Below are 22,168 nucleotides of genomic sequence, written 5' to 3'. Positions count from 1 at the left end.
TCCCTTGGAACGAAAGAGAAACTTCTCGCTGCTTCGCGCCCTCCACGTCCTTCATCTCTGCACCATGGACGTTCTTCCAGCCTCACCCCCACAGTCAGCGCCCTTTGGACCACCTCCTGCGTGCTTCGGGGCCTCTCCCCCCTCGCAATTTCATCCTTCACAGCAGAGCTGAGACCCTCCCAGAACAGGTCCCTGACTGGGGGCGAGTCCCGGTCCCATTCCAATGCACTGACCAGCGCAAAAAAGCGGGCGTGGTACTGCCGGACGCTCGCCCTCCCTTGTTTCAGTCCATGAATCTCCCGTCGGGCAAGATCCACATCAATGGTAGACAAAAAACATGCATCCATCGCTTTGATAAAGGCATCTGCACTCTGAAGCGCCGGATCTTTATCCCTCCACAAATTGCGCAGCCACGCTTTCGCATCCCCATGCAAATGGGACAGTATAAACCCCACTTTCTCTTCCTCATCTCTAAAGTCTTTTGCCAGCAGTTGCAGTGCGCACATCACATCTGCTCGAAAGTTGGGGTACTGTTGTAAATTCCCATCGAAGTGAGCCACCAGCCCTCCTGCTCTCCGTGCCAACCCAACCCCCTCCGGTCTGGGTCCTGGCTGCCCATGCTTAACCCATGCTTCAAACCTGGCGTGGAGATCTCGGTAGGCGGCTGCCGCATCCTCCTCCCTTTTCTTGGATGCCAGTACCTCCGCATTCAATTGGGTAACTGCCTGTTGCAGCGCTGAAACTTTCTCTGCTTCCGTCATCTTTGCCAACCGTCGTGAGCTTGCTCCCACACACCGATCCCCTCCTCCAGCTGCTTCTGTCTCCGCTGCGAGGTATCAGGTGTCAGAAGCTTGAGGGACGGGTCTTACTGTCAGGGCTGCCGCCCAGTCCCAGCTCACATAGGACCAAGTCAGCCAGCGTTCAGTTTCAAAGAGTCTTTATTGGATTACAGGTTCCATTTCCAAACTGCAACGTGCAGCCCTACTTCTTCTAGGTCAGAACGACGAAGACCCGTCTGAGTCTCCGCCTCTAGCGCACCAGCTTAATACCCTAGCCTTGCTCCACCTCCTGCGCCTTTCCTTCCGTCTCTGGGTCCTCCTGCCCCCCTGGGTCTCTCCCTTCCTACTCTCTTCTGACGCGGACCCCCCTGACCCTTCCGCCTCCTTGCGGCGGGCTTTGGGACCCGGTTCACTCTCTGGGCTGCTGACTGCGCCAGCTTCCGTTACATTTGAACTTGGCGCGCGCGCCCAACTCTCCACTTTCCTCTTGATCGTTTCCTCGCTCCCCGAGGTGGGCGTGACTACTCCTGACTCATGCCCTCCCTCCTTCTGAAAGTTTCCGGAGCCCGATATCTGGTCCCCTTTCTCCCCGCTGCTCCCGGCTGGGAACGTGGGTCCCGATCTCCAACTGCTGCTTTCTGATCCCTCTCTGGACCCTTCTTCCTGGGGTGTCCCCCTGCTCTCCCCCCTTGCTCTGGCTGCTGGCGCTCCCTTCTGGGAATCCTCGGACTCGCTAGACAGGCTCGGTGATCTCGGGTCGTCATCCCCACTCATCCTTCCTTCGTATTCCTCCCCCTCGCTCTCTGTCTCCTCCCTTCTCTGCGTCTCTGCTCCTGAACCCCTGACAGTTATAACTTATAAATCCCACTTATAAATGTAAATCACAGAAATAACTATGTGCAGATATTATACTTTGCAGTAAAACAGTAAAATGAAATATATTCCACCTTTTTCTAGCAATCTGATGTTTGACTTTTTAACACCTGGTCTCCCATCCAATTTGAGACCACGTCGGACCCTGCTTAGCTTTGCAAATGTGCTAGCAGTTTTATTGCTGCACCACCAGGGGGACTCTCCAATCTTGAGGGAAACAGTTACAGAAATAAAGTGAACATCTGCAATAAGTTGGCAATAGGAAGGCAAAGAACTTGCCCCTCAAACCCCCAAACAAAAGGCAGTCAAAGACACAATAACGAATCGATCTAGCTAACTAGGGACAAAGAATTACCCTGGGGGTGCAGCTACAGTATGGCTGCCTCTTACAAAGGAGAAGGCTCAGGGACAAAAGCTCTTAACTACCGATCGTTAGCTACTAAGCTTCTGCCCCCCAGGCAGCAACTGCTTCTATGGCAACAGAATGAGTTACTTGCAATAAGATTCAGCAGACGAAGTGAGCAGAATAAAATAAATGAATAAGGAAGGGGCAGGGAATGCCCACTATTTCTATTTCTAAGACTAAAATGATTTTAAAATGAGATAAGCAGGGAGAGCTTTGAGAGCTGGTGATTTTTAGGGCAACTTTGCCTGAATAAACGCTGTCCCTTACAAATGAGAAGGCTGTGGGACAAAGCCCTTTGCTATCGCTCTTTTACCCCCTTTGCCCTAAGCAGCAACAGGAAATAAAGCGACTCTCCCTCTAGGCGAGGGGAGGGGGAAATGAAAACAATGTCTAAAAAAAAAAAAAAATACTAAGCTGACGGGGAATGGGGGGGAAGCAGGATCACTGAATCAAAGGGACTGCAAAAAACAATTCACTCAGCTGGATAGTGGGCAAGGGGAACGGCAAATAATAGGGACAGCAGAAACGCACGTGGTGGCTTGAATACACTGAGCCGGCTAGCTGATACCAAAACAAAGGAGACACACACGTGCTGTAACGCACACCTTCAAACAGGCTCTATAATCTGTTCCCCTGCTTCCTAGCTTTACGTGGCAGTATTTAAAAGAGTAAACAAGCCTGCAAAGGCTGGCTGCCACTCGCAATACCCAAGGTGCTCCTCACAGAGAACCGATACACCAATCAAACGCGCGCACACATGTCAGAGGAGCTTTAAGGGAGAAATCACGGACGGAAGGGAGGAAGGGAGGTAGCGGCAGAAGGCAGGAGGAAGGGATCGTACAGGGATAAAGAGGAGACACAGGAGCAAGGGACGTCAAGGGCAACAGGCAGAAGAGCGCACAGCACGAGAATAAAGCTACGAGCCACTTCCCTGCTAGAAGGTCCCTTTCTGTTGATCCACGTGGTCGCAGCGATGAGAAGGACGACCTGACCTCTCAGCTGGTCGGGAGTGAAGAGGGCGGACCCTGGGCGTGCCCGGCTTAAAATACCTTAAGCCACGCCTCCCCCCGACCCGCCGATAGGCGGGCGGGGTCGCGAGCACGCCCAGGGATTCCCCCAACTCTCGCGGGGGCCAAGGTTAGCCCCCGCGCTTGGGGAGGAGGGGCTAGACCGCAACCCCCTCTCCTCCCCATAGTCGGAAATGGCTTTCTGGCAAGGCTTACTCATTTGAGCAATCTCTGTTTCTGACTTCTGGTATATCACTTTAAGAGCAGTCTTGCAATCAGCATTTTCATAAGCCAATTGTTGCATTGAAACTTCAGAGGCTTCAAGGTTTGGAATTAAAGTACTGGCTGCTCTTAGCCCATCAAGAATGCCATCCAAGCCATTTTCTGCCACACTTCGCTTCAATTTGTTAAAAACTGCGAAGGGCAATGATTCATGGGCTCTCTGTCCCTGTGCATTCTGAGCAACAGGACAGACTGCTAATAATGGCAATGTAACAGCTTCTTCACTGCTTCCTTCTGCCATAATTTGGAATAGTCAATTTTTGCACTGTAGTCTGAGCCCTTTATGGCGCATTGCCCACTAAATAAGTAGGTGACATGGCATTTACAGTCGACCCAGGCAAATGAAGGTGCCGATGGCAATGGAATTACCTTTGGCATGACCTCAGAGAGAGGCTGAGATGGGAGGAACAATATTACAGCATTTTTAAAGGCAGCTAGGGTGACAGCAGCCACAAAATTAAAAGACGCCTGCTTCTTGGGAGAAAAGCAATGACAAACCTAGACAGCATCTTAAAAAGCAGAGACATCAGCTTGCCGACAAAGGTCCGTGTCAGGGAACTGCCATCAGTACTGGAGGGGGAGCGCAAAAGCCAGAGGGATTCCAGAGAGCGTCCAGGGATCGGGAGAAGCAGCCCATCTTCTGGGGAAGAGAATCAGCGTAGCACCAGTGGAGAAGGGGGGCAGGTGGGGGAAGTGGCAAGGCGGTCCCATGACTCCTTGCCTGGGACCAGCGGAGAGAGTAGGGGTCCTCCGTTGCCCACGCCCTCCCTGCGCAGAAGGCTTTTGCGCAGAGAGGGTAGGCGGAGACTAGGCGTCAAAGAACTTCTTTGCTGGAAGAAGTTTAAGAAACGCCCACTCACGGATTCTGCCAGCGATTGAGTCAGCCACGGGTGAGTGGCTGTCCGGACAGAAGAGGTTCACTTTGGCAGCCCAGCCAGGTGTTTGCACCCAGCCAGGGAGATAGGCACCTGCTTACACACAAGCAACCCCTACAACCATTGCAGCAATCCGTGAGTCCCTGACGTTGCTTGTGCGCAGCCCGGGGGAGACAGCATGATGAGCCAGACAGGACCAGCCGGAGAGACAGAGCAAGAAGCCATGGTGCGAGGTCTGGTCGAGAGGAATCGAGACCTGGAGGCACATATCGCTACCCTGTCAGCGCGGCTGGAGGAGAGGCGGGCTCAGGATGCGCAGGTCAGAGCCACCCCGATAGGGAGGAAGGTCCCCGGGCTGGTAAATAAGTTTGGAGGAAAGCCCCAAGACTACAGTGCTTTCCGAACGGAAATTCAATACGCTTTGGAATTGCAGAAAAATGACTTTGCTGATGACGGGGAGGGGGTGGCGTACATTATTGGACATCTGCAGGATGGGGCGCGCGAATGGATCAGGCCCTTGATGGCAATGGGGAATGATGCATTAAAAGATCTTAACAAACTAATAAAAAATTGTTGTTGCTTTTAAAAAAAATTAAAACAGAACTCCACTCTGGACTTGTGTAGGCCTTTTCGTCTCCTGAAGATGTTCTGCAAGGCAGCAGAGGTTTAGGATCAGAGTTTTCCTTCTCCTAGATGGGCTACCTTCCCAGGTTGACGAGCCCCATCTGACCCTCACTTCCCTCTACAGCACATGCAGAAATTGCCTTCTTGACCATTGGACCTACTATTTGTCTTGTCCGCTCAATCTGTTGCAGCCTGTCTTTGCATGCAAGGGAAGTCCCTTACTCACTCTGGGTTTGAGACCCATCAGCTACTCTTACCTCATTTAGCTGGCCAGTGAAAGCCAGCTCCGTATTGCTCTCCTTTACTTTGGATCACATCAGCACTTTACATTCTTGGCACAATTTGAATTCCAATAGATATTGGGGAAGTTGAAGTCTCCCATGACTACTATACCTCTCTACCTCTCTTTTTAATTGGAACCAGTGAAGGCAGTGAATGTCCTGTGTGAGTGTCTGGAGGCGGCTGGAGGATGGATGGCGGCTAACAGATTAAGGTTGAATCCTGACAAGACAGAAGTACTGTTTTGGGGAGGCAAGGAGCAGGCGGGTGTGGGGGACTTTCTGGTCTTGAACAGGGTAACCGTGCCCCTGAAGGACTAGGTGCGCAGCCTGGGAGTCTTTTACTTTTTCATCCTTAACCTCCCATTCCAATAATGTTCCATACATTCTTGAGATCACCTTGTTCTTATTTTGTAATAACTCTGTCTAGTAATGAGATTTCATTTTTAAAACCGTTTTTCTTGTCTGCCTCAAACACTTCATTTAGTTGGTGATACTGAATCCACCCTGTTAGGTGATGTCTTATTTCCTTGTACTCTTTTAATATCAAATTACTATCTTTTTCTTTTAGTAAATCCTTATATGTAGCCCAATTTAATTCCATGTTTTTCTTTTTTACCGTTATCGCTTCTAAGGGTGGAATCCACCAGGGTGTCTTAGGCTCCAGTAATTCTTTGTATTTTACCCATACTCTATATATCAATTTTCTTATGATAGTATTAAGAAATCCCCTGTGGACCTTCACCTTTTTGTATCCTAAATACTCATGCCACCCATAGCAGTTATTAAACCCTTCTAGGTCTAATAAGTCCCCGTCTTGTAATATTATCCACTCTTTTAAGTCTCTGACCCACTCTTAAACCTTTAATTTCTTGATTACATCTTATTATTTATGCTAATACTTCTAAAATAATCATTGTTTAATAAAGATACTGGTCTGAAATTCTTTGGGTATGGGGTTCCTTGATCCTGTTTGGGGATTAGTGTTATATATGCTTTTTCCCATGAAGATGGAATTTCTTCCCCTTGAAGAATTCGGTTCATTACCTCCATCAATGGCAATGCCAATGTTCCTTGGAATACTTTGTAATACACCAAGGATAGTCCATCAGGTTCTGGCGATTTCCCTAATTTGGCTTGGGTCACTGCCGTATTGCTTACATGTGATGGTTTGTGTATGCTATTCGCAATAAGCACCCTCTGCTCACTCAGAGAGGTATTTACAGTTCTTTATTTTGCATGTGTAAAAGCAGCACAGTACAATCATGCATCCGAATCGTCTGGTTCAGATTCGGGGAGTGGTCTTGTCCTGCTTCTCCTCCAACAGAAGAGGCGGCTGGAATGTTCATGGGACGTCTCTGATCCCTGCGCTTTAACCCTCTCCTTTCCTGTGCCGAAGGCACAGGCATAGGCTCCCCGTCTGTACCTGAGCTCCCTGTGCGGTGCTGGGGCTCTGCTTCAGCATCGGAGAGCCTTGCCTCCTCCTGGCTCTCCCCCTCTTCCCCTTCCGTCATCTCCCTTCATCTTTCCTTCTGACTGTTCCCGCTCTGACTCTTTTCTTCCCCGACTCCAAGGCGTCCCTTGCCAGTCCCGTGACATTCCATTCCATCAGAGTTTGTTCTCTCAGTGTACCAGGACACTGGGCACACATAACTTCTTGGTTAAAAATAATGTTTTTTCTCTGTTAGAATAGGTTAGTCAAAGTTCATACACAGATGATAAAACTAATACAGCATATGGAGTCCTAAAGGCTCAAAATGGATCCTGACAAGATGAAGGAAAATGGAAATTTCTCCTTCACGTAAACTATATCTTAGTGTTAAATTTGAAGCAGGCATTTGAGCAGAACCTGGGTCTCAGTTTAAGTTTGAGAATAATTTAAGTGCTCCTTGTGACAAATTACATTGTAAGACCATAATCATTCCCATAGCCTCGGGACTCCAAGTCAGTGAGGAAATAACACTGAGCTTAATTACATTTTATTCTGTTCTTTTCTGCCCCCCCGCCCCCCCCATCTCGAGCTTTCAGAATAGTGTGTACTACACATTTAAATAAGTAGCTAATGGTTTATTATATATATATATATATATATGCTTTCGTAGATTTTCACGGGTACAGGAATGCAGGTTTTGGTGTCTTCGGGTGTCTTCCCGTGTAAGAGTTGGGGTGTCTAGGCGACGTTTCGACGAGGTCTCACTCGTCATCTTCAGGCTGGTGCTTTCGGCTTCTTGTTACTGGAACAGAGCGGGATCTCAGTGTTTGAGTTCCTATAAATACTGTAGAGGGGTGTGTCCTCTGCCCAGAACTTTTGAGGCAATACACCACACCCCTCTACAGTATTTATAGGAACTCAAACACTGAGATCCCGCTCTGTTCCAGTAACAAGAAGCCGAAAGCACCAGCCTGAAGATGACGAGTGATACCTCGTCGAAACGTCGCCTAGACACCCCAACTCTTACACGGGAAGACACCCGAAGACACCAAAACCTGCATATATATATATATATATATATATATATATATATATATATATATATATTATTAAGTTTTAACAATAAAAGAAATTTCAAGAAAAATACAAAAACAAGAAAAATACAAAGTCACAAAATACAATACAAAAATACAAACATTAAACACAGCGAAAGAAGAAAAAAGAAAAAAAAGATAAAAGATAAAGGAACAAAAATTCCCTCTTTCTTAATTTTCATCTTCAATTAACTTATTTTCCCGACTTCCTCACGTCTCCCGTTCTTGTATCCCTTTTTAGAAATTTATTCAGCAATTTCATATTCTAACAATTTGTCTATTATTATTTCAATCTTACATTTTACTTTGTTGCTAAAGCCCCTGAAATCGTTTCAATGACTTTAACATTCATAAATTTTACAGTGTTTCTGCAAATAAATTTTAAATTTTCTCCAATCTTCTTCCACTGACTCTTCCCCCTGGTCTCGGATTCTGCCAGTCAATTCCGCCATCTCCATATAGTCTATTAGTTGCATCTGCCAGTCTTCCAAGGTGGGTAGGTCTTGTGTCTTCCAATGCTTTGCAATGAGAATTCTTGCTGCTGCTGTAGCATACATAAAGAAAGTTCTGTCCCTCTTTAACACCGTTTGGTCCACTATGCCCAGGAGGAAGGCCTCTGGTTTCTTCGGGAAAGTATATTTAAATGCCTTTTTTAGTTCATTATATATCATTTCCCAGAAAACCTTGATCCTTGGGCACGTCCACCAAAGGTGAAAGAATGTACCTTCAATTTCTTTGCACTTCCAACATTTATTATCGGGCAAATGATAGATTTTTGCAAGCTTAACTGGGGTCATGTACCACCTATACATCATTTTCATAATATTCTCTCTTAAGGCATTACATGCAGTGAATTTAATCCCGGTGGTCCACAACTTCTCCCAGTCAGCGAACATGATGTTGTGGCCTATGTCTTGTGCCCATTTTATCATTGCCGATTTTACAGTTTCTTCCTCAGTATTCCATTTCAACAGCAGATTATACATTCTCGAAAGTGTCTTTACATTGGGTTCTAACAATTCTGTTTCTAACTTCGATTTTTCCACCTGGAAACCAATTTTTTTATCCAAGTTGTAAACCTCTCTTATTTGAAAATAGTGTAACCAGTCTCGCACCTTTTCCTTAAGTTTGTCATAACTCTGCAGTTTCAATTTGTCACCTTCCTGTTCTAGAATTTCCCAGTATTTTGGCCATTTGGCTTCCATATTAAGTTTTTTCAAGGCTTTCGCCTCCATAGGTGATAGCCACTTTGGAGTTTTGGTCTCCAAAAAGTCTTTATACCTTATCCAGACATTAAACAGTGATTTCCTGACAATATGGTTTCTAAATGCCTTATGAGCTTTAACCTTGCCATACCAAAGATATGCATGCCACCCAAATACATTATCATACCCTTCAAGATCCAACACATCTGTGTTCTCAAGAAGCAGCCATTCCTTTAGCCAGCAGAAGGCTGCTGACTCGTAATAAAGTTTTAAGTCTGGCAGGGCAAGCCCCCCTCTGTCTTTAGCATCTGTAAGAATTTTAAATTTTATTCTGGGCTTTTTGCCCTGCCAGACAAATCTAGATATATCTCTTTGCCACTTCTTGAAACAATCCATCTTGTCAATAATTTGCAGTGATTGGAATAAAAATAACATTCTCGGCAATACATTCATCTTAATGACAGCAATTCGACCCAGCAAGGAAAGCTTCAGATTCGTCCAAATTTCTAGATCTTTTTTCACCTCTGACCAGCATTTCTCATAGTTATCTTTAAATAAGTTCGCATTCTTAGATGTCATATTCACCCCCAGGTATTTTACCTTCTTCACTAATGTTAAGTCTGTCTCTTTCTGAAACCTCTCTTTCTCTATCGGTGTCAAATTTTTCTCCAAAACCTTAGTTTTCAGTTTGTTCAATTTAAAACCTGCCACTTGACCAAAATCCTGGATTACTTCTAAGGCCCTCTTAGTACTGGATATCGGCTCCTGTAATGTCATAACGAGGTCATCTGCAAAAGCTTTAAGTTTATATTGTTTAACTCCGACCTGGATACCCTGAATCAGTTGGTCCCTTCTAATCATATTTAGTAAAACCTCCAGGACTGAAATAAAAAGCAATGGGGAAATTGGGCAACCTTGTTGTGTCCCTTTCTCTATTTTAAACTCTTCTGTAACCATATTGTTCACTATCAGTTTGGCTTTCTGTTCTGAGTATATCGCACCTATACCATTTTCAAAGTTCTGACCAACCCCCATCCCTTGAAGATTTTTCTTCATAAAACTCCAGGATATATTGTCAAAGGCTTTCTCCGCATCTACAAAAATCAAGACTGCTTTTGTGTTAATGTTCACCTGCAGTTTTTCTAGAATGTCAATTACATTCCTCGTATTGTCCGATAAGTGTCTTCCTGGAAGAAAGCCAGCCTGGTCTTTATGTATCACTTCTGCCAAAACTTTTTTCAATCTTTTGGCCAAAATGTCTGCAAATATTTTGTAATCCACATTAAGTAGGGATATAGGGCGGTAGTTCTTTAGTTGTGTCTTTTCAGACTCAGTTTTCGGTATAAGTGTGATGTATGCTTCTTTCCACGTTTCCGGTGCCTTTTTCCCTTCCATAATTTCATTACAAACCTCCATCAAGGGTTGAATTAGACAATCTTTCAGAGTTCTATAGTACTTGGAGGTTAGTCCTTGAATTGCGCCTTCCACTTCTTGTTCAGATATTTTATGATTCAATAAGTCTTTGTTTTCTTGAGAATTTTTTTGTAATCCATTGGTATTCAAAAATTGGTCAATTTTCGACTCCATCTGCGGCCCTTGTGTATAAAGTTCTTTAAAAAATCTCCGAAAACAGTTTGTAATCTCCTGTGGCTTCTGGATGTTTTTTCCGTCCACTTCAAGATTAGTGACTGTATTAAGTTTTTGTCTCTTCTTCAACTGCCATGCTAGCAACTTTCCACATTTATTAGCTGATTCGAAGGTCTTTTGTTTCATCTGTTTGACTTTCCATTCAATATCCTGATTTATCATTTTCATATATTGAACTTGGTATAACTTGATTTCTCTCAGGATCTCTTGAGATTTTGGTTTAGCTCTTAGTTTTTTCTCTCCTTCTCTTATTTTCTCCAAAATCTTCTCTTTTTTCTCATTTTGGATTTTCCTTTTTATTGAATTTTGTTGTATCAAAAACCCTCTCATTACAGCTTTGCTTGCGTCCCAAATTGTTCTTTTTTCCACTGTAGTCTTCAAATTTATCTCGAAGTAGTCTTTTATTGTTTTTTGGGCCTTCTTAATAATTTCTGGATCTCTAAACAAGGCGTCATTCATCCTCCATCTGAAGTATCCGGTCAATATTTGTTTCATTTCCATCTTCACAGGGTTGTGGTCGGAGCAAGTTTTTGGGCAGATTTCTACTTTTCGAATCTTGGGAGCCATTCCTCTGGTTATCCAGATTTGGTCAATCCTTGTCCATGTCTTTTGGGCTTCAGAAAAGAATGTCCCTTCTTTATCTAGGGGGTTCTTAGTTCTCCAAATGTCAATTAAGTCCATATTGTCCGTCAGTTCAAAAAAAGTTTTCGGTAGTCTTCCATCTTTTGTCACCACTTGTCTTTCTGACTTATCCATATTTGTCGACACCACTCCATTCATATCTCCAAGCATAATAATGTTTAAGTCCATAAAGTCCAACAATGTCTCATGCAGTTTCTTGTAAAATTCTGATTTCCCCTCATTTGGTGCATATATTCCTACTATCAAAAATTTCTCACCTTGATATTGTATTTCAGTAGCCACAAATCTTCCTTGATCATCCTTAAAAATAAATTTAGGTGATAGACTTTCTTTTGCATAGATCACAACTCCTCTCTTTTTAACTTTATCTGATGAGATGAATTCTTGTCCTAATCTTTTGTTGATTAAAACTTTCCTGTGTATTCTAGTAGCGTGAGTTTCTTGCAGGCATATCAAGTCCAATTTTTCCTTTTTCAATAGGTGAAAGATTTTTTTTCTCTTGTCTGGGGAATTCAAACCTCGAATATTCCAACCTAATACTTGCAGAGACATTGTGAAGTTATTCTGCTTCTCCTCCAACTGCTCCCAATGTTTGTTCTTGGACTGTGGGTGGTGTCGCTTTTGATTTATCCTCCAGTAATGGCTTTGTTGGGTCTAGAATTCCTGGTCTCGGCCTTTGTTCTCTGCTGTCCACTTCCTTATATAGATCTTCCTCATGCACCTTCAAAAACTTCTCTTTATCCTCTTCCGATTTTATTTTAACTTTTTTCCCTTTGTAAGTGAAGGACAGCCCCTGTGGGAACTCCCACTGGAAAACAATGCTGTTTCTTCTTAATAGGGTCACCAAATCACTATATTTCGCTCTAAGATCCAGCAGGTGTTTTGGGATATCTTTGTAGATCTCTATCCTTGAACCCTCTATTTCAAGTGGTTTCTGGTAGTGTAGGCCTAATATTTTATCTCTCTCTTCTTTAGATCCAAGTGTTATTAAACAGTCTCTTACCTTGTTCTTTCTTCCCTCTTTCTTCCCTCTGCCAAGTCTAAAGGCTGTCACTATCTTAAAGTCTTTCTCTGGATCAAGGCCCCAGAAATCTTCGAATTCCTGTGTGAGAAATTCAGACAAGTTACCTTCTTCTGATTCTGGTACCGCCCTGATCCGCAAATTTAAGTAGCTAATGGTTTAAACCTGTCATGGACTGTCTGGATGCGGGGGAGTGGTGGGAGGTGCCAGCTGGAGAACCCCCAAGGGATCCTCCAGGGGAAGAAGGCTCAGAGCCAGGGGACTGATGGTGGGATGCTGAAGAGTGGTCAGAGGAAGAAGAGGGAGCGGACTGGGAGTAGGTGGTGTTGGAAGCTGAAGAGGTAACAGGGTTTAGTGAACAGGAAGAAGCTGGGGCAGAAAGTCATAATTCAGAGGCTGGAGAGGAAGGGGGCCAGTAGACCAAGAAGAGGCAGGCTGCTGAAGGACTAAGGAGTGTCTCCCTTCTATGACCAGCTCCGCTCCCCCCGGCCTCCCAGAACATGCAGAGAAATGAAAAGAGCAGAGGAGAGATTGGTTGCGTGCAGACGTAGTCTCCGACTGCTTGGAAAAACCCCTGGAGAGGAGAGACCATAGGCAGCTGTGGGAGGGCAGGGACCTTCAGTCCTTGCAACTTCTGCATTGGGCCAAGACCTACTGGGAAGAGTTGCTGGGATCACTAGGCCTGCACTGTTTTTGTTTCCTTGAATAAAGAGTTAACTTCACTGACACCAGTGTTTTTTTATTGCTGACCTTCACATGACTGGCTCCTGACAAAACCCTTGGCTTTCTTAATATTTTTGAAGGACTAAATCTGAGCCCATGTCGCACTATGGAGATGAATTTGTCACTTGCAGCCAACTGGCGTATGACTACCACATTGAAAAGCCCCACAAGGTAACTTGCTTGTTGATCTGTCTTACTGTCTTCTTCCATGCTTGAAACATGGCTATATGGACGGTTCTGGATTATAGTTATAGAGAAGTATCAAATTACATCTGTCCTCTAGAACAGAAGCAGTCTCCCTCCTCCATGTTTGTTTGAAGGGTGGTTTTTTATTGGCGACAGAATTCACCCCCTTGAAAACCTTGTCTTTTTTTCATTTTTTAAAAAAATGTTTCTAGCCTTGTTGGCTGGCAATACCCCCCCCCCCGCAAAAAAAAAAGATCACTGTATAGTGACTAGTATAGGGACAGGGGACCTGTGGCTACAACTCCCATAATTTCTGATTGTTGGCCATGCTAGCTGGGGCTGGTGGAATTTGAAGTCCAGCAACACTTGAAGGGTGACAAATCCCCCTTTCCCATCCTCGTGAAATCCTTGAAGTGAGGCGGGTTGTTGTTGGATATGCAGAGCAGGAAAGTTGAGAACATGCTGCTAAACATTGACTTCCTGTTTCCTGTTTCAGGATACCATTTGTCCTGATTACTGCCTCTACTTGTACAAAGATATGCAGACCCTGTCCGACCTGTTACATTCTGACATCGGCCAAGACATGCAGTTGCACAACAGCACTTTTTTATGGTTCATCCCTTTTATCCACTCCCTTATGGACCTGAAGGACCTGGGGATTGCCTACAGCATAGTGGTCATTCATCACCTGTGTTTGGAAATCCAAAATGTCCTCAGTGGCACTGTTGAGACTTGTGACAAAGTGTCTGAGTTCTTCATCTGGATCTTGGTGACTGTTGTTGAGTGCAGCCTTAAGAAAAATTGCCTTCATTTTCTGTGGATCAGCTCAGAAATGTGGGTGTGGATAGTGGTGAAATGTGTCATGCTTCCAAGTACAGTGTTCATGCCTGGCATTGAGAGAAGAGTAGTCAGGAATAGCTTAAGAAGCACAGTGACATCACCATCTTGGGAACCTGAGCCCATACAGTTTGCCTGCATGAAACTGATCCGTAACATCCTGAAGGAAGGGTATCAGGTTGTGCAGTCACCCACTTGTAAGCAGTTCCTTGATGAACTCAACTTGCTTCGCCGTAGCCACAAGCACTGGGAGCTGAGTTCCCTGCAGGCTCTAGAATTACAGAACACTCTGAAGGAAATCATATGGAGCATCATGAGCAAATCGTTAAATCCTTCCTCCCTTGTGAAGAGCCCTCCTGTTTGTGTAACTTCACCTACTTTCCTGATGAACCACAAAAGGCAGGAAGACAGGTGTCCAATGAATATGGACAATGAGCACCTACCCTGCTTGTCTGTGTTAGCAAAAAGACACATGGATGCCCAGAAAAATGTGGTGTCTCATCAATGGCCAGGGGTCCAAAACAAGCAAGATCCCTTCTACAAAAGCTTTGGCCTCGGTTTTCAAGACCTGGAGACCAAAGACTTCAGCACAAAGGAGAAGCCCAGTTCTTCCAGATCTCTTACAGAAAAGAATGGTAACAGCAGCAGTGCTTCAGAGAGAAAGGTTGGTCTAAATGACATTACAAGCAAAATCAGATCTCTGAAACCAGGCAGCACCCTGCAATTAAAACTGTTACCTGAAAGCAGTAGGAGAGGAAATACCAATCTGGAGCCAGGAACCGAAAAGCTGCAGTTGGTCAGAGACAGAACAAAGAGCCAGGAAGGGCAGAGGAGTGAAATCATTGTAGCCAGAGGCAGCACATCAGACACATTGCCTTGCAAATCAGAGGCAAGCTCAGGCAAGGCCTCTGTTGTGTGTGCTAAAGGAACCAGTTTACCCATTGACTCTAGCCAGGAAAGCATCATCCGTCACCAAAAATGCATTAAGAGGAAAGCTAAAGGCGCTGTTAAAACTTTGTCTGCCCGAGAGAGCAACAAGTTGTCTGCTGGTGCAGATGATTCCCCAAACCAAGTCATTATTTCTGACGCTTCTTCAGATGAGGATGAAAACAAAATGAAAGCTGGTAGAGAGAGCAGGAAAGGGCAAGTGGACGTGTGCCTTGAGAAGAAATTCAGTGCCCCAGAGAAAGAGCCATTGACTACTCCAGACCTCATACATCATACAGCAGCTCGTGAAGGCCACATCGGCAAGGGAAATGCAGTGGTATGCTCAAATTTCACAGGGATATGTGCTGGCAATGGAAGCTGTTCCAGGTGCACAGATCCAGTTCTGCCCAGTACATCAGCATCTGCCAGTCCTTCAGGGTCAGCACCTGCTGTCAAAGAATCCACTATTCAGCCAGGGAAGAGCTCTGCAGAATATGGGCAGGTTAAAACAGCTAGAGAAAGTCCCAAGGGAAGCATCAAGCCAAGCATGCACAGTAAAAAACCACTGCTGGCAAAACTGGCAAGATCTACTCCTGCTCTGGTCCCACCCAACGAAATCCAACATATGCCAGCCCCAACCTTAGTGACAGAAAAACATGGCCTATCAGAGAAAGTCCAAAGAGCAGCCGAACTTGCTCAGTGCACACAGGACAGTCTTGCTGAGTTGCGCAGTTACAGGGAAATTGTTGGCGAGGTGGATGTTCCCCAGGAAAGGACATCACAATTAGTAAATGCTCAGCAACTAACTACTAGAAATAAGAACAATTTTGCCTGCCAAAAACGTCAGCTCTATAGGCAGACAAACCCCAAAGAGAGAGAGAATTGTCAGTGTACTCACGGAGAAACTCAGGAGGCTCAGCCAGCCAAAAAACCCAAGGCGGCAGAGCTAAGACCTGTGCAGTCTGCCAGTATGGTGGGGGTGGAAAATCAGAAGGAAAGTTCTGCTGGAGCTAGTAAAACCAATCATTTGACCTTTCCAGAACCCTCCTCTAGCCCATGTGACGAGGATGTGGCTTTGAAAAAGAGAGAGCCCCAATTGAATGAGAACAAAGATGGTGACGGCTTCTTTCTTACACAGTTGGATCCAGTGGACATGGAACTGTGTTCACAAATAGAAGATGGCAGTTACCTCTCAAACATGGAAGTCAATATATCTGCAAGCCCACTGCAGGGTAGTAATGATGACTTGCAGTTCAAGACCCCGACGCTGAGCAGCATTCTCCAGCCTCGGATTTCAAACAACACCCCTCAGTTGCTGAATGTGCAAAATAACCATATTGTCATGGCGCTGCCCACCCCCAGAGCTGGTTCTTGGACAATGCACAAGCAAACATTGTGAATGCCCAGCAGAGAGACCATGGGATTTTCACCAGAGAGGTGCTGAAGTGGAACTATGACATGTTTGCAAACTTTAAACTGTTTGGGCCACCAAGCCATCTCCTTCAGTCTATTGTTGCCCCTGTCACAGCCAAGTTTGAGGATTACAATGACTACTTCAATACTTTCTTCCCCTTAATGATGCTAAATGCATTTGAAACGGTAAGCTGGCAACAGACCACCTCATTTTTCTCTTTCCTCCTCAAAGGAAATCCTCCCACTAGCTGCAATTAAACACTCTCTCTCTCTCTCTCTCTCTCTCTCTCTCTCTCTCTCTCTCTCTCTCTCTCTCAAGTTGACACATGTTTCCAAATACACATCCATTTTGTGTTCAACTTCCCCGCCCCCCTCCATGGTTTTCCCCCGTAATTTTTAAATTTGCTGCATATTATCAATATTCTATACCTTGTCTTTTCCACACTGTACTCAACAACAAGTATTCAGTTGCTGTTCTTCATTCAAATCCTACCTACGTTTTAACATGTTTACAATAATTCTTTAAATATTCAACAAAAGGTTTCCACTCCTCCTTAAAACCTACCTCTTCTTGATCTCTAATTTCCATAGTTAAGTTTGCCAATTCGGCATATTCTGTCAGTTTAAACTGCCACTCTTCTTTAGTAGGTGTTTCCTGATTTCGCCATTTTTGTGCATAGAGTACTCTTGCTGCTGTTGTAGCATACAATTGGTTCATCTGTCTTCTTGAAACATCTGACCCAATTATCCCTAAGAGAAATGCCTTGGAGTTTTTTGGGAGCATCACCTTATGTAATTTTTTAACCTCATTATAAACCATCTCCCAAAAACTCTTAGCCACTTTACATGTCCACCACATATGGTAAAAAGTGTCTTCTGCTTCTTTACATTTCCAACATAAGCCTGACTCTGATTTGTACATTTTTGCTAGCTTACTCGGTGCCAAGTACCATCTGTGAGTCATTTTCATAAAGTTTTCTTTCAAAACATAACACACTGAGAATTTTATATTCAATTTCTACAGTTTTTCCTATGCCTTCGTCTTTATATTGTGCCCACATCGCTAGTTCAGTGGATCATAGCAGATTTATCTATTTCAATCTTTAGTTTCTCATCCTAAAAGCCTCTTATACACCTTTGAAATTAGTTTTCCTCTGTTCTCTAAAAACTCTTTTTCAAACTGAGAGCTTTGATTAATAAACCCATGCTTCTTACCTTGTTTAAATACTTCAATCAGTTGATAGTATTGCAACCAATTGATCAACCAATCCTTTTTATCCTCTAACTTCTTAAGCAGGCATAGGCAAACTCGGCCCTCCAGATGTTTTGGGACTACAATTCCCATCATCCCTAGCTAACAGGACCAGTGGTCAGGGATGATGGGAGTTGTAGTCCCAAAACAGCTGGAGGGCCGAGTTTGCCTATGCCTGTTCTTAAGCATCACACCCTCTTCTGTGAGGTCCAGTAGGTCCCTATAGGTCACCCATTTCTTTTCCATGTTTTGTTTTTTTCTGTGAAATTGCTTTTTTAATTACATTTTTCAAAAATATTTTGACAAAAATACAGATCCAATATTTTCAAACAAATACCGTATTTTTCGCCCTATAGGACGCACCGCCCTATAGGACGCACCTAGTTGTTTTTTTGGGGGGGGGGATAAAGAAAAAAAAAATCCCCCCAGGCACAGGGCTGGCGCGGGGGGAGCCCAAGCTTCCCCCCACCCCAGCCCCCAGAACAGCCTGCTATCCGCAAGCCTAGGGAGCCGTGCCAGTCTGTTTGGTTTAAGTTAATCCTGCTAATGAGCTTACATGTGTACAATAACATTTCCAGTAAGTCTTTATACTTCTCTCAGACTCTATATAAGTTCTTCCTGAGTACATGATTTGAGAACTTTTTATATATCGTCGCTTTACCATACCATAAACATACGTCCCAGCTAAATTCATTACCGTATCCTTCTAGATCTAGCAATTGTGTATTATCAATACAATCAAAAGTCTGGCATTGCAAAGCCACCTCTATCTTTAGTATCCATCAAAATGTTATGCTTTAATCTTGGCTTTCTCCCCGCCAGACAAATACTGAAATATCTCTTTGCCATTCCTTAAAGCAGCTTGTGTTATTTATTAATGGTATTGTTTGGAATAAGAATAACATCTTAGGTAAAATATTCATCTTTATGGCTGAATCCTTCCTAAAAATGAAAGTTTCGTCCTCCCCAATTAAACTTAAGCCACACCTGCACATACATTTAAATCAGTATTGTACCACTTTAAACAGTCTTGGCTTCCCCCAAAGCATCTTGGGAACTGTAGTTCATTAACGGTGTCAAGAAGAGGCTCCTATTGCTTGATTGTTAAACCACTCTAGAAATTGTAGCTCTGTGTGAGAGGAAAAGGGCTCTCCTAACAACTCTCAGCATCCTTGACAAACTCCATTTCCCAGGATGCCTATGTCAAGGACATGGCTGAATCGAATGCCGGGGAAGAGTCCGACTCTGGAGACCAAAGATCGCAGACAGAGCAGGAGGAGGTGGGCTCGACCCCCTTTCATCAAGACTCAGCTAGAGAAACTGTTGCACTAGTGTAGTAGTGGACTCTAGGGTTTTTTTGGCAAGGGGGAGCGGGGTTAAAAGTGTCCCATTTGGGTTTTTTTTGGATGGGGCAGGTGTTGAATGTTTTTATTTAGTTTTACAAATGTATGTATCAAAATTATGCTAATACATCAATAGACATTTTTTTTAAGAAATACAGTCCTCCCTCCCAATCCCACTAAGTGAAAGCATGTGTATTTAACAAAATATATTGCATCACAATTGTCCATGAGTAGATGGAGGCTGCTAATTCGATGGATTCCCAAACAGGAAAGTAATAACAGAACATCATATGTCCATAAAATGGTTGGAGTCTTATGTTCAATATAGAGCTTTCAGATATTTGGTAAGTTTCTTCATTAATATCACTGTCCATACCTTTTGTCCTCATAAGAAAAGTTGCAAGTTTTCTAAATTTCCCCAGTTTTGTGCCACCAGTTGTTGGGCTGCTGCAAGCAGGGATTTTATTATTTCCTTAGACTGTAACTCCTTTTGCTCTCTGTGAAAATCAGTCAATAAAGTTAACTGTGGTGAGCCACAGACTCTCTGGGCCCCATTTATGAGCAGGGAATCCTGCCCAATGCTTTTAGCAGCCCACATGTGGTGGAAGAGCAGTCTCTTAAGCCTATGCTTCCATTTCCCTGCAGATGGCACAGGAGTGGCTAGAGAACCAGAAATCAAAAGAGCAAAGGCCTTTTGAGTTGAATTTGCTGAACTTCAACGCAGACACAAATGAAGCAGATTTTACAAGTGAGTGAGAATTTCACTGCATATAAACAAATGGGAAGTAGAAATGCAGTCCTGTTTTTAATGGTGGTTGTAGTGTAGCACCCTGCTTGTGGTTAACGCTTAGCTGGAATGAAATATTCAACGCAGCAATAGAGAAATTAAAATAATTATTTATTTGTCAGACAAATAAATGAGAGACACAGTGGTATATGGTTACCAATGCTCTGCCTGCCAGCCCTCATGGCCAGCACTTATATTCCCTCAGCCCAGTCCCCTTGCTCCTCCTTTGGCTGCCTCTGTCCAATCAGCCTGGTTGAATTTCCTATTGGCTGATTGCTAGAACCAATCATATCAGATACACCCATTTCCTATTACCTTTTATGGGAGACAGAGAGCTATATTTTCTTCTATTTATAAATGGCAAACAAGTAGCCATTAACCTCTACAAGGCACCTTAATTACCAGATAACCTTTGGCCTCTCTTTCCCTATTCCCTACAAACCAGATGGTTTTTAATTTCATTTTTAAACAGAGGCTCGGCAACCAGATGTCAGGAGTGCTCCGATAGTGCCTCCCGTTTGGCATGGGTCTGTGGTCTCTTCCAACTCTAGGACTCTATGTCTCTATGAAATAAGAATCTAACATCTAAATTTCATGCTTTCTAAATCCTTTGCATAATTACATTTAAGCCTATATATTTAATACATTAATATATATATACATTTAGAAGAAAGGGAACTTAGTAAAAAAACAGTTTCCAAAAGCAACTTCCGAGAGAAGCCTCTTAGTTTACAGCCCCCTTTTGCTGCTAAAACAGCTGCTGTTCTAAAAGCAACTTCTTCAATTTACCCTTTGGGCTTAAGTCTAAAATGGGAGGCATAATAATTGTTTTTGCAACTTGATTATTCTGTAATTTGTAAGGTCAGTGACCTCGCTTCTCAGCCTTTTTATGACCGCAATAAACCAGGGGCCCTCTTTAAGATGAGCACATCTGCCGATGCACTCACTGCTTGGCATGAGAGATGCTGCCTGGCATGAGAGATACAGATATTTTAAAATATATTTTAAGCTCATTTTAAGAATACAGGTGTTTGATCAAAATATAAGCCTTGATTAAAATGCAGACTATGAACAGATGCCTCATTCCCCCCTTTCAAGCTCAAGGACCTTCATCCCAAGTGTCCTTGATAGCTTGACCTTCATCATATTCCTGAGGTAAAGCTCTGTATAGGGCCATGATATGAGGTAGAGTTTCATTTGAAATCATCTTGCTAATTGTACTTCTAAAACATGAAATGATACATGGCACCATACATAAAACCATTACTACTACCGTCAAGAAAAACAAGCAAGACAATAATATCCCTTTGAGTCCCGCAACATTAGGTAACCAGTTGGTGAGCCATCCCATATCCCATCCTTCCCATGTTTGTACTGGGACATGTGCTATATTCTCCATTTTTGTGGCCAACACACGGATTGCCTCACCATTATCAGAAATGTTAAAGCAACAGGCATTCCCTGTCAAGTTCAAGACTCCACATAGGCCTCCCTGCTTGGCAAGTACATAATCCATTCCCATTTTCAGCTGCAAAATGGCGGCTCTACTTTCATCCAACTGTTGTGCAATAAGTCTCAAACTCCGGGCCGTTGCATTGGTTACAAGTTCCACTACTGCTTGCAATCGAATTATTCTGTTTAGATTATAAATAGGATCCCGTGCCCCTTGTATGAGCTCACCAGGATTCCAGGAGGCAGGATCATAATAGGCTATAATGCGCTCTGGTGGCCAATCATCAGTACCGCTCCAACTTTGGGTACTTCCTCCTGCTATATGAGAAATATCAGCGTTTCTTCGTGTACGCTTGGGCAAATTAGTAGGCATAATCCACATTGGTGGTAATACCCATCCCAGGAAACAAGTCCCACTCCATTTGGAGGGGAGTTTCTTGTATGCCCATTCTCCACATATCCACCACAACCATCGGGTCTGAGGTTTTTGGTATGTGGAGGACATAAGGCGAAATAGTAAAAGAGGTAGAGAGTTCACAGTGCAGTATGTTAGATTGCCTTTTTCTGTCACAGTTATGTTCCATACCACTTTCCATGCATGAATAAAAGGAGGTGCACAGGGCAAGGCATCCCGAGTTCGATAGGTAGTATCGTGTGCCCAGGTATTCTTAATATTATCCCAAGTATAGTGACAATGAGAAGAGCCTATCATGGTAGAATCAGCTGCATCTGATGATTTATGTACACAGAATTCCCCTTGTACAGGTATAACTCGTAATGGTTTAGTTGAGTTCCATCCGGGGAAATTCTGTACTTCTGTTTGGTTTGGTATTTCGCTTACCATACCAATGGCATCTAATGGTATCGGTAATAAGGGCATACCTCCCTCTGAATCATCTGGCCCAAGAGAGCAAACAAGGCAATTGGTCCTATTTGCAACATTGGCTACCATTTCAGCTAACCCTACCCACATATTGTGGTCATGGTGGAATCCATATTTAGTCAATTTGGCCAGATTCAAGGACCCTTCCCCTTCCCAAGGGATCAGGATTAATAATAAAATCATGTTGATGTCTAGCATAT

General features: G+C 43.9%; 2 protein-coding genes across 2 annotated transcripts in view; both read left to right on the top strand.

The window, feature by feature from the left end:
• LOC310697843 (putative helicase senataxin) overlaps nucleotides 1-16,237 on the top strand; it is a gene marked incomplete at its 3' end in the record, with an annotated part of 174,631 nt that extends 158,394 nt beyond the window's left edge. The window contains exons 8-9 of the mRNA XM_083484467.1: nucleotides 12,969-13,059; nucleotides 13,571-16,237. Coding sequence (XP_083340593.1) covers nucleotides 12,969-13,059; nucleotides 13,571-16,237 — 2,758 coding nt within the window. The remainder of the gene's footprint in view (nucleotides 1-12,968; nucleotides 13,060-13,570) is intronic.
• LOC310697666 (putative helicase senataxin) overlaps nucleotides 14,612-22,168 on the top strand; it is a 120,792-nt gene continuing 113,235 nt past the window's right edge. The window contains exons 1-2 of the mRNA XM_083484343.1: nucleotides 14,612-16,437; nucleotides 19,492-19,594. Of these exons, the coding sequence (XP_083340469.1) occupies nucleotides 16,297-16,437; nucleotides 19,492-19,594 (244 nt within the window). The 5' untranslated portion in view covers nucleotides 14,612-16,296. The remainder of the gene's footprint in view (nucleotides 16,438-19,491; nucleotides 19,595-22,168) is intronic.

This window comes from Podarcis liolepis (genome assembly GCF_965112155.1).
Source record: "Podarcis liolepis genome assembly, chromosome: W".
Lineage (NCBI taxonomy): Eukaryota > Metazoa > Chordata > Lepidosauria > Squamata > Lacertidae > Podarcis > Podarcis liolepis.
This window is presented reverse-complemented; position numbering and strand designations above follow the sequence as displayed.